Source organism: Psammomys obesus, unplaced genomic scaffold, assembly GCF_907164565.1.
Source record: "Psammomys obesus unplaced genomic scaffold, mPsaObe1.curated_primary_1811, whole genome shotgun sequence".
NCBI classification, from domain to species: Eukaryota; Metazoa; Chordata; class Mammalia; order Rodentia; family Muridae; genus Psammomys; species Psammomys obesus.
Genome location: NW_026596034.1, coordinates 22,344,847 through 22,356,826, shown reverse-complemented (window position 1 = coordinate 22,356,826; position 11,980 = coordinate 22,344,847). Strand labels below are relative to the sequence as shown.

Here is an 11,980-nt window from a genome sequence, read left to right as displayed (position 1 = left end):
TTCTCACCGTCCCTAAGAGTGGAAACGAGCTTCCCTCCCTTTTGTAAGTATGGCATCTGGGGCTCAGAGAGGGCAACCCCTCAACCAAAGTCACACAGGAACCCGACCCTCCAGCAGACAGAGCGCTTGGTTCCTGGGGTCCTTTAGCCACCTCGGCAACCCCCCCACCCCGGGGAGGAGCCGGCCCCAGCCCCTCCTGCTCCCCGCCCCCGAGGGGCGGCCCGGGGGGCGGGTGGAGGAAGTGAGCGCAGCGGGGTGGAATGCGAGCGGGCGGGGCGGGCTAGCCTAGGGCGGCTGGGACGGCCGGCTGAAGGCCGGGACGGCGGGCCAAGCGCGCGAGATGCCTCACTTCACCGTGGTGCCGGTGGACGGGCCGCGACGCGGCGACTATGACAACCTCGAGGGACTCAGTTGGGTGGACTACGGGGAGCGCGCCGAGCGGGAAGACTCGGATGGTGAGGGTGCGCCCGGCGTGGGCAGTGGCCGGGACGGGGGGCGTCTACACGGGATTCGCGCCTCCGGACCGCGCGGGGCACACGTCCATGCGGGGATCCACTTCTCTCGCTCCACGCGCTCAGAACGATGAGTCTTCTCGGTCTGGGACTCCCGGCCAGGAGTCCTCCACCCGCCCCCCAGCTCCTCCCCCCGAGGGCCGCGGGCGGGGGCTGCAGACGTGGCCGCCTGGGGAGGCCGGCCAGAGGGCTGCCTCGCTCGGGCTGGTGCCGAACGCGCGCCCCGGGACCGGATCAGGCTCAATGGAAGCCTGGATTGTAGCTCCCTTACTTTCTGTGAATCGCCCCATCCTCTTGAGAATCATCCTCTCTTCCCCTGTGACTCACCGCCCCTCTCTTGTCCTCTCCCCACCCCTGCCTCCTCGCACACTGGCCGGGCAGGAGCAAAGGGTGTGCTCACTGAAGGGCCTGTGTTGGCCTTGGTGTAGATCTGTAGGTACAGCGGGCATCTGGGGAGCAGTCACACGGGGCCAGGCTTGTCCAGGCACTGTACATGAAGCAACTAGCTTTAATCCTCCCAACCTCCCCCATGGGACAGGTTCTGTTACTTAGGAAGGAGTGAAAGGAGGTGGGGAAGAGTTATGTAACTCTGGTTCCCAGTGGGATTCAAACCCGGATATGAGAGTGTAGTGCCTTAACTTAACCTAGGTATTAGGGCTGGGCTGGTCATGTAGTGAAACCCTTTCCCTCTTCCGGTGCCCCTTTCTCCATCTTCATCCCTGGAGGCTCCTCAAGGCTAGGCCGGGCTTCTCCGGAACCCACACTTGGAATGTGAACGTTACTAGGAATATGTGTCTGTCCTTGTAGATGTATAGGCATGTGTAAATGCGCGTGTGTAGCCAAGTCAGGGTCAGGTCAGGACAGCCTCATGGCTATGTTTCCAGCCAGGCTGCCAGTAATGAGCGTGGTGCTATGATTGATAACAAACGCCTATGATGTCTGGGGCTGACAGTGGTGGAAACATGTAAGAAGTGTGTGTTGAGTCAGGCGATGATATCAGAGGCAATCTAATAGGTCTGTAATGGTGGCATGTTTGGGGTAGTCTGTGCCTGATGTGAATGACGGCTGTGTCATCTGTCTGCCATGTGTAGCTGTGGTACAGTCCAGGGGCATGGGCTACCTGAGATCATGGAGATTGTCAGGCTTCACAGCTTTGTGGAAGTAACCCTAGGCCCAATGCCCCTGACTTCCTCTAGCCCGGGTCCAAGGGGTCAGAACAGTTTCCCTCCTTCCCTAGGCCTGGAAGGATGTTTGTCCCCAGATGATGTGCTGAGCTGCATCCCTGAGATTAGCCTGGACCAGTGGGCAGTGCTGAGCCTTGTCTTTGGCCCCGCCTTGGTCCCTCACGGTGACAGGAGTAACCTGGAACTGTGCTGGCTGCTGGCTGTGTCCTGCCAGCTCCCTCCAGCCTAGGCCAGCTCCTCCCACCCCCCTACCTCCCTTTTTTCTCCTCCAACTCCTTTTCATCTAGACTGTGGCCGTGTCTACAGCATGGGGGATACCCTGCACCCCGGTGAGTGGTTTCAATTCTTCTTAATGGGTATAGCAAAGGGTCAGAGAGCACCGAACTATCTTAGGTCCCTTAGCTCTTCTGGGACCCCCCCCCCCCCAGCTTAAAGTTCGCGCCTCTGCTCTGAGGGGCATAAATAGGTCTGTTTGTCTAGGCGGCCTGTGGCAAGAGCAAGAAGGTCACGGAAGGGCATTGTAGGTAGATGCTGGTATATAGGGATCAAAAATGTCATCCAGGGGCACCCTACCATTGGGGCTTTCACAGCTGCTGGTGGAAACACACCTGCCTCTTCACAGGAAGCCCCAGGCCTGAGCTGTGCTGTGGTTCTCTGGGGGTCTCAGGTAATGTCTGAAAAGTTTGAGCCTGGCCAGCAGGCATGCCTAAACCTGCCCTGGAATTTTTGGAATAGCCGAGCCCAGGGCAGGTAGCTTGAAGTTTAGGGGAATACAGACCTTATGCTCTGCTTAGACCCTCTCATATCTCCATAATCCTAGGGGAGTGGTCCTTAAGTGAGGCTTTGTGGAGCTCTAAGGAGTGCCTGTGTCTGAGGCATCAGAGGAGTTGGAAGAGGGGGTGTTGCTATTTTTACCTCATAGAAGATGGCAGAGCAGTAGAGAGAGAGTAAGCAGGGTTTTTCTTTTTTGCGGGGGGGGGGGGTCACACAGGGCAAGGGGCAGGAGTTCAAGCCAGACTGCCCGCCCTCTGAACACTCAGAGGCTGGGTTATGTACACAGTGGCCAAACTACATAACCCAGAGAGAGGTAAGGTATCATGCTATACCGCTGAGTGCTCCCTAAATGGACTGGAATCTAGAATGTGAAAAGAGAACCCGCAGCTCAGCTCCCATGGCTGTGATAGACCCTGGACCCACGTCTGGCCCTCCTCACTAGATAAGCCTTGTGTTGTCTGTTCCTGAAATGGGTAAATGACCAGAAGGTAAGGACTGGAGACAGCTTTTAAAAAAGAGTTCCAACCCATCTGGGAGTGATGGTTAGAGGGACCAGGGATCAGCTGGGTCATGGAGGGGGACATTCTTTTGTGCTCAGCTCAACAGTTTGTAGATATTTTTTCCCTTTGGTTTCTTTTTCAACACAAGGTCTTCATGTAGTCCAGGCTAGCCTTGAACTTGATATGACACTAAGGATGATTTTGAGCTTGAGTCTTCCTGTCGCCACCTCCTGACTCTTGGCGTTACAGGCATGCTCCACCAAGCTCAGTTTCATGAGATCCTGGGGATCAAACCCAGGGCTTTGCTCATTCTAGGCAAGTACTCTTCCAACTAAGCTACATTCCTAGTCCTCTGGCTTTTTTGTTTGTTTTTACTCTGCAGCCCAGGCTGCCCTGGAAACCACTAGGTAGCCTGAATTGACCTTGAACTCAGGCTCTTCCTGTGCAGCCTCCCAGGGCCAAGGGGACTTGTGCCACCATAACTAGGTCTACGCAGTGTTTCTCTTCCTGTGGGTCGAAAGCCCTCTACAGGGGTCTAACAGTCCTTTCACAGGAGTTGCCTAAGACCATCGGAAAACACAGATTCATAACACTAGCAAAATCACAGTTATGAAGTAGCAACTAAAATAATTTTATGGTTGGGAGGGTCACCACAGCATAAGGAACTGTTAAAAAGCATTTGGAAGGTTGAGTACCACTGGTCTGCAGTTGCTAGAGAGTAGTGCGTTCTTCTTAGAAACACTCAGGATCAGCGGGGGGTCAGCCTGCAGTGTGTGCATTTAGAAGAATTTATATTTATTTCCAGCCTCTTCCCACAAAGGGATCTGAAACAGGCAGCAGAAGTGCCTTGTGGAAAGATACAGAGGGAGAGGGCAAGAGCTGACACTAGAGAGATGCTGGCTGCATCTGAGGGATAAATGTATGGAGATCGCTATCAGGCAAAGCAGAAGGGGAAGTAAGATGAGCTACAGAACTGCCATTTTTATGTCTGTTCTGTTCTGTTTTTGTTGTGGTTGTTTTTTTGTTTTGTTTTTTTTTGTTGTTGTTGTTGCCAGCGCTTCTCACTGCGATTGTCAGTGCAAGCGGCAGCCATGACTAGTTTAATTTTATTTTATTTTTATTTTTTGGTTCCCAACCATTTATAACTCTACTTGTCTTCTTTCTTTTTCTTTCGGTTTTTTCGAGACAAGGCTTCTCTGTGTAGCCTTGGCTGTCTTGGACTCACTTTGTAGACCAGGCTGGCCTCGAACACACAGCGATCTGCCTGCCTTGCCTTCTCTAAGTGCTGGGATCAAAGGTGTGTGCCACCACAACCGGCTTCTCTGGGGATTTCTTATCCTGAATGAGCATGGCAGTTACCACAAATGCCACTGAGTGTCTGAGGAACTGCCTGATCCCACCAGGCTTTAGCTTGATGTGGTGCGTTGAAATGACTGCTGCCTTTGACATTGACCTCCATTGCCATTGATCTAAATGATTATCAGACATGGAACAGAGAGCCAGGTATACAAAGCCAGACCTCCTATGATCCCAGCACTGGGGAGACAGAGCCAGCAGGATCCCTGGGGCTTGCTAGCTTCAGGTTTAGTGAGAGACCCTGTCTCAAAAAATGAGGTGGAGAGTGAGAAAGGAATACACCTGATGTTGACGTTGGGCTCTATACATATATGTACACATACACCGCACATACATATACAAAAAAAAAAAAAAACTATGTGAGAGTTGGGCATAGTACACAGTACATCTGTATTCCCAACACTTGAGAAACTGGGGCAGGGGGACTGGCCTAAGTTTGAGGCCAGCCTGAGCTACATTTAGACCCTGCCTGGGAGGAGGAGGAGGAGGGGAAGGGATAGAGAATGTGTTTGTGGCCCAGTGGTAGAGCATTTGCCAGAGTGCTCCATGAGTCTGTGGGCTTGATCCTAACATACAGCAAAAACAGAAGACCTGTCGGGTGCTGTCGGGTGCGGTGGTGCAGGCCTGTAATCCCAGCACTCAGCGAGGCAGAGGCAGGTGAATCTCTGTGAGTTCAAGGCCAGCCTGGTCTACAAAGCGAGTCCTGGACAGCCAAAGCTAGACAGAGAAACCCTGTCTTCAAAACAAAGGGGCGGGGGGCGGCTGGAGAGGTGCCTCAATGGTTCAGAGCACTGGCTGTTCTTCACAAGGACCCTGGTTCAATTCCCAGCACCTACATGGCAGTTCACAACTGTCTGTAATTCCAAGATCTGACACCCTCACACAAACTTACATGTAGGCAAAACACCAATGCACATAAAATAAAATAAATAAATGATTAAAAAACAACAACATCAAAAAGTGCCGGCTCCTTCCTGGCTGGGAAGGTTTTCTAATTGTTGAGGCACACTGGCACATTTTCACCAGCCCGAGAGGTGAGCGGAGGCAGGAGTAAGCCTCTTAATCTGTTCTGGAGCAAACTGGCTGGACCTGGAAACCAAAAGGCCAACCTCCACAGCAGTCCATGTCCAAGATCCATCTGGTGTCCTTACTTTTCCAATGGCTATTTCTGGCTCCGTCTCCCAGCATGCTCCGGCTTTACCCTTCGGGACATCTCACGCAGTGCATGGTGGGATAGCTAGCTAGCCCCTAGTGGGCCGTGGCGGAGGAAGGCGCTCTGTATGGTTTCATCTTCGTGGAGGACAGAATGATGCGCTGCACGCTTGGTGTTGCAGATCCCTGGGAGAAAGGAAGGTGGGGCCTCAGGGTTGGTTGTGGCCAGGTCCCGCCTCCTCAGTAGGCCCCGCCTTTTATGTACATGGCGTTGGTACTAACGGGAATATTTGGAGTCTTCTACGATAGGGAATGATGACCCGGGATTTGATTCCTGGGAACTTCTTTTATGGTCCTTCAAGAAGGCCGACAAGTATACGATGGGGAAACAGAGGTCCAATATTTTAACGCTGTGGCTTCCAAAAGCGTTTTAGAGAGATGGTGTGTGTTTTTGGCTTCTAGGCTCTTGGCTAAGATTAGGTGCAGAGCTGTTTTGTGTGTTGGGCTTTCGGGGGTGGGGTCTAGGCTGGGGTCCTGAGAGGCAGCGACTTACTGGAATTCTTTCCCTCTCTTTATACAGGACAGGGTAACCACAGAGAGAACAGCCCTTTCCTTTGCCCTTTGGACACCTCCAGAGGAAGTGACTACTATGACAGGAACCTGGCACTGTTTGAGGTGTGTGGGAGCCATTCAGGTGTGGTAGCCTGTCAGGGGCTTCTCCAGACCTCTCAGCTAAGTGGCAGGCTGGCTTCTCTTCCAGTCCTGTCCTCCCCCATTGCAAGCACTTAGACTGTGGTTCTCTTGGCTTTTTCAACTCACATTGCCTTTCCAGACCCACTTGCAAGCCTACCTCCGTTATCATCTCCAGGGCCATTCACCTTTGCCTTCCTTGTAGCCCCTCACCAAGGTAGCTACTTCCTTCTCCCTCCATTCCAACGGCTTCTCCCAGTTCTTGACTCTGTTCTCTGCTGTGGATAGAATCTTTTCTTTCCCGGTTGGTTCTTCCAACTCCATTCCCCTCTGGTTACAGAGGCCTGTTTTTCCTCCTGTGTCTGTCCCATGCTGCCCTCCATAGCTACAGCCACAGTGGACATGACTCTGGAAAGGTTCCCATGTTTGTGCCTTTCAACTGGAATTTATCCTTTCCAAGACCCAAGCTGAGAAGTAAAATCTGGATTTAAGACATGGTTCAGATTCCTAAACTCTGAACCCTTACATTCATCTACCTCACAGCCAAGTACTGTCGGCTTCTCAGTTTCCACACACACAAAGAGCCTGCACCGTCACTCTTTACTCCCAACCCGGCTACCTGTATATCGGGTCAGAAAGGACCTGACAAAGGCTTAAGACAATAAGCAGGTGACAGGGAGAGTCACAGCAGGTGGCCACAATGGTAAGGCCATGGGGGCAGGGAAACCTTGGACCCCTTTGAGTGCTAAGTCTTAGGATCTGGCCCCTCCTATAAGGGAGAGGCAGAGGGATGAGAGAGAGAGAGCGAGTTGACGTGAATCCTAGAGACCCAGCCATAACTTCAAAGTGGCCAAGCAGACAGGATGAAGTGTGCAGTCTGTCTGCCTGCCAGCAATGCCTGCCCTACCTTCTCCCCTGAGGCGGGTGATTTTCACAAATGGGCTGGCAGTGATTGCAGCCAAGGTAGGGCAGAGAGAAGCAGTCACTGGGTGTGGTGCCCACACCTGCCCAGCTAGCTGGCTTGGGCTTCTCCAGGCAAGAGCTGGGATCAGGTCCAGGCCTGCCTCAGGGCTTGGCACTGGGCCAGCAGCCAAGCTGCTGGCTACACACAGGTAGCCTGACACTGGCCTCGTCTGGCCCATTGCCATCTTGCCCCGTGGCTGTGTTTACAGGAGGAGCTGGACATCCGCCCAAAGGTGTCATCTCTTCTGGGCAAGCTTGTCAGCTACACCAACCTCACCCAAGGAGCCAAGGAACATGAGGAAGCGGAGAGTGGGGAAGGTACCCATCGGAGAGCTGCCAAGGTGAGCGAGTCAGTGTCAGTAGAGGGGTCAAATCCGGGAAGACGAACAGATTACCATGAACTTAGATGTTTTCCTCTGTGGTGTTGAGCACACCTGGACCAGTGCGTGGTGGGCATGAAGGGTGAGAACTGAGTGCCTTAAGCCGAAGGAGGCATCAAAAGCTGAGCTAAGTGCTATGGAGGGGCTCCTGAGAGCAGAGGGATGGGGAGCCTCAAAAGCAACGGAAGGAACAGTAAGTAGCTCTTTGTACTTAGCTGTCAGCATCTGAGACACTGCTTTAAGAGTAGACCGGGGGTGGAGTGAGGGTGGTTGATGGGGGGGAGCTGGAGACATGGCTCAGAGGTTACAGAGCACTGGCTGTACTTCCAAAGTTCCTGAGTTCAATTCCTACAACCATCTATAATGCCTCTTCTGGCATGCAGGCACACATATATACTATATAAATACTATATAATAATAAATAATACTATACTATATAAATAATAAAATATTAAAAAAAAAGAGTAGACCCGGGATCTTGAATATTATTTTCACAAGAAAAAGCTTTGATACAGGAGCCTGATGTGGTCGTACACACACAGAGTCCTACGGATTTTAAAGAGGCTAACGGAGACAGATTGACTGAACCTAGGTATTTCCAGAGGCTATCTTGGGCAAGGAGCTGGGAGTCCTGGCTGTGTCATTCTCCTTGACAGTAAGCAGAAACCAAAGTAATTCCTGGTTGAAATATACCAGGTTACCAGCAGCTTCAGACCTGCTTATGAGGTACGGGCATTGCTGAGGCCGGTCCAGGAGATAATAAGCCAAGCTAAGGTGTATCCTTTACCTTCTCCTTCTGGAAATCAGCCCACTCTTCAGAGAGAGCAGCTCATATCTTGAGGTGGTCTAGGCCTGACTCTTGTTCTGCCAGTTGTGATTTTGTTGGCACGGGTCTGAACTAAAGATAATGAGAACTCTGCCTGTCTGCAGCCATCCCTGTCCAGCCAGGTAGGAGCGGTCTCAGCTTCCAAAGAGTTTTGCTTAGTATTGATAGGGTCCTTGGGCAATGCTGGGGATCTGATGGCTGGGAATGAAAAGGCCCCCAAGAGAGGCCTGTTGGAGAGAAACCAGAGTCAGTGTGGGGCTCTGGTCATATGGTTTAATCAGGAGCCTGTGAAGATGCTCAGCTGCCCAGTTTACCTGATCCTAGTGTGATGATGTGAGAGGGAGGCTAACAGTCGTAGGCCCACTGATCTGTGGAGGGAGGAGGAGTCTTGCCAATTCTAATAGGAAGCTAGAGAGCCATGGGCCTCAGCAAAGAAGGCTTGAAGCAGGGAAGGTGGGGCTCCAATCATACCACTCCGGGACTAAAAGTCAGCCTTTCCCTGGCAGCCACTTCTGCTCTAACCCAGTGACCTTCTGAGGCTGCCAGGGGTTATTTAGGGATGCAAAAAGCATTTCCGGCCCAGCCCTTTCCCACACTGCCCTTTTCTTAGAGTGACTCAGCCTAGGATGGGGGTAGGAATAGGAGCTCTTGCCAGCACCACTGTCCAGTAGGTGGTGTTGTCTGAGAAGGGCTCCAGAACCCCAACAAGGTTTCTCTCTCACCTCTACAGCCTTGTGCAGGACCCTGTCTGGGAGCTCTTGTTCTTACACAGGCTCTTTGGAAGATCCTTGGCCCCAGGCCTGGCCCAGCTTCAGAGAGGAAAAGGTTTTGCTGGGGTCCAGTGGATGCCCTCAAGACCCCAGTGCCCTGGGTTGTATCAGTGTCGCCTCTGCACACAGCCTCTGCCATGGCCTCCTGGGTAGCCCCTCACCTGCCCTTACATAGTTGAGAAACTGCTAGGCTGTGTGCTAGAACTTTCTCCCTTGCTTACAGCTTGATCTCTGTTCTGTCTGTGGGGCTTCCCCAAACAAGAAGGGACTTATAAGGCGTTACTCACTGGGTTCATGAGCACTTCAGGGGGACTTGTTGTTAGAACAGTAAACAAGCTGTACTAGTCAGGGCTCTCTAGAAGAACAGAATAAATAATTATATTTATTTAATATATAAATATATTAAATGTATAATGTATTAAATTAGAGGGGGGGGATGTGTTAGACTGGCATATAGGCTGTGGTCCAGCTAGTCCAACAATGGCTGTCTATCAACGGAAGGTCCAGGAATTGAGTAGTTGTTCAGTCCATGAGGCTGGATGTCTCAGCTGGCCTTCAGTATATTCCAGATTCCTGAAGAAGTAGGCGCCATTGCCAATGAAGGGATGGACTTGCTGGCAAGAGTGAAGGCAAGTAGGCAAAGAGGGAACAAGCTTCTTCCACGTCCTTTATATAGGCTGCCAGCAGAAGGTGTGGCCCAGATTCAAGGTGGATCTCCCCACCTCAAAGATCGGGGTTAGAAGTTGGTCTTCCCAGTGTTGGTGATTTAATAGAAAGCAAATCCCTCATAGGTGTTGCCAGCCATTTGGGTCTTCGTTAATTCCAGGTGTAGTTTACCAGTAAGCGGGTATATGGTCCAGAGGAATGTAGTTCAAAGCTGGGGTTGCCAGGGGAGGTGATGGAGCCAAGGAATCTGGACCACATGCCCCACACTCCGGTGTGAGGATTTTCAGCAGGAATCATGGGATTGGACTTGGTTTTCATAGTGGAGAGGTTGGCAGGCACGGGAAGTACCACCTGGTGTCCCGGGTGAACTGGTGCAACTTTGGTATGTAGTAGGCCAGTATCAGGGCAGCAAAGAGGCACTCTGTCTACTTGAGCTGGAGGGGGAGGGGGAAGGACAACGCTTTGAGCTTTGACTTGGGTGATGAGGCCTGTCAGAGGAGAAGTGGGGGTGTGAGACAGGCTCCACTTTCCAGAAGCTGAAGAGAAATTAGAAGCCAGGTGTAGCAGTACACTTTTGTAATCTCAGCACCCAAGAGGCTGAGACAGGAGGATTGTCACAAGTTTGAGGCTGCATGGTTTTCATAGTGAATCCCAGGCTAACCTGACTGAAGAGTGAGACCCTGTCTCAAACAACAAAAACCAAGAGGAGAACCAGAAAAAGCGGTGTACACGATAATCCTAGCACACAGGAGCATGAGGACTGAAGATCGTGGAAAATTCAAGGCTTGCCTAGTCTATGTAAGAGAGTTCCAGGCCAAGCAGGACTGTTTAGGACCTTATCTCAAAAATAAATGAACCACCACAACAAAAGATAGAAGAAAGGAAGGAGGCAGTACTTTGGTGTGGGGGAAGAGCAAAGATTGAAAATCTTAAGCTTAAGGTTTAGAACCTACAGATAGGATGAGAATAGGGTCATGTCCACTGAGATGGCTCACTGGGTGAAGGCACTAGGGGGAATGAGCCTGGGTTTGAGAGAACTGATGCCGAGCATTGTCCTCTGACCACCACATGTACCCTGTGACATGAACATGCCACACTCACACATATAAAATAATGATTACAAAGAAGGAAAGAAAAACAGGTCTCATACCTTCTTGGTCTGAACCGTCTTCCTATGGGAGAGCCTTCAGAGATATCCTAGCATCCACTCCTAACTCCTACGCTCCACTGGACCCCAGGCAGAAGGGCTGCTGAGTGACCACAGGCTCTTTCCCGTGCCCTGTCTGGACCTCTCTGATGCTGTGTGCCCCTTCCCTCCTGCCCACTTAGGCACCCAGCATGGGCACTCTCATGGGAGTGTACCTGCCCTGCCTACAGAATATCTTCGGGGTCATCCTCTTCCTGCGGCTCACCTGGATGGTGGGCACAGCTGGTGTGCTGCAGGCTCTCCTCATTGTGCTCATTTGCTGCTGCTGTGTGAGTATCCCCGTGGGCTGGAGCTGGGCTGGGCATGGGGCACACTGCTCCACAGAGCCCACCCAGCTGAGCTGCTCATCCAGGCCTTCCTTCTTATAGACCCTGCTGACAGCCATCTCCATGAGTGCCATTGCCACCAATGGTGTGGTTCCAGGTGAGTAAGTGCCACCCATGGGCCTGGTGCAAGGAACATGGCTTAGCATCCATCTAGATCTGCCTGCTATGATCTGTTATCCCTCCTCCTGAGGCAGTTTTCTGATAGGGTCCCATCTTTGGCTGTAAGACAGTGCCTCCTAGGAGCTTTCCTGCTCAATAGAATTTGAAACTGATGTTCTGTTTTGTTAACATGCAAGTAGTGTGCCCTTCCCAGGAAAGAGCAATACATATTTACCGTGAGAGAGCTTAAAGGGGCAGGTAGCAGAACTGGAAAACCAAAAGCACCCATAACCTCGACAGGCTGAGTTCATTACTGCTAGCCTCTTCAAGGTACATGGACAAGTATTGGTCTATCTGTCTGTATATATTTACAATTCATATTTCTCATATAAATCACATGTTTATTTTTTCAAAATTGGAAATTTTCTTTAAAGTGGGTTGCTCTACACTAGGCTATAACAGTTTATGGAATAGTCTCCTATTTGAGGATTCTTTTTTTTTAATATTATATTTCTTTTTTTTTTAACAATTTATTTATTTATTTATTTATTTATTTATTTATTTATTTATTTATT

The 11,980-nt window shown here is 51.2% G+C and overlaps 1 protein-coding gene across 2 annotated transcripts in view; it reads left to right on the top strand.

The window, feature by feature from the left end:
• Positions 1-263: 263 nt before the first annotated feature.
• Positions 264-11,980, top strand: part of Slc12a4 (solute carrier family 12 member 4) — a 23,002-nt gene continuing 11,285 nt past the window's right edge. Inside the window, exons 1-5 of one of the 2 annotated variants that reach the window (XM_055620770.1) lie at positions 264-455; positions 6,059-6,153; positions 7,341-7,472; positions 11,103-11,249; positions 11,349-11,403. In XM_055620770.1, the coding sequence (XP_055476745.1) occupies positions 341-455; positions 6,059-6,153; positions 7,341-7,472; positions 11,103-11,249; positions 11,349-11,403 (544 nt within the window). In that variant the 5' untranslated portion in view covers positions 264-340. Of the gene's footprint in view, positions 462-6,058; positions 6,154-7,340; positions 7,473-11,102; positions 11,250-11,348; positions 11,404-11,980 lie in introns of both variants that reach the window. The other variant, XM_055620769.1, reaches the window with a different exon arrangement.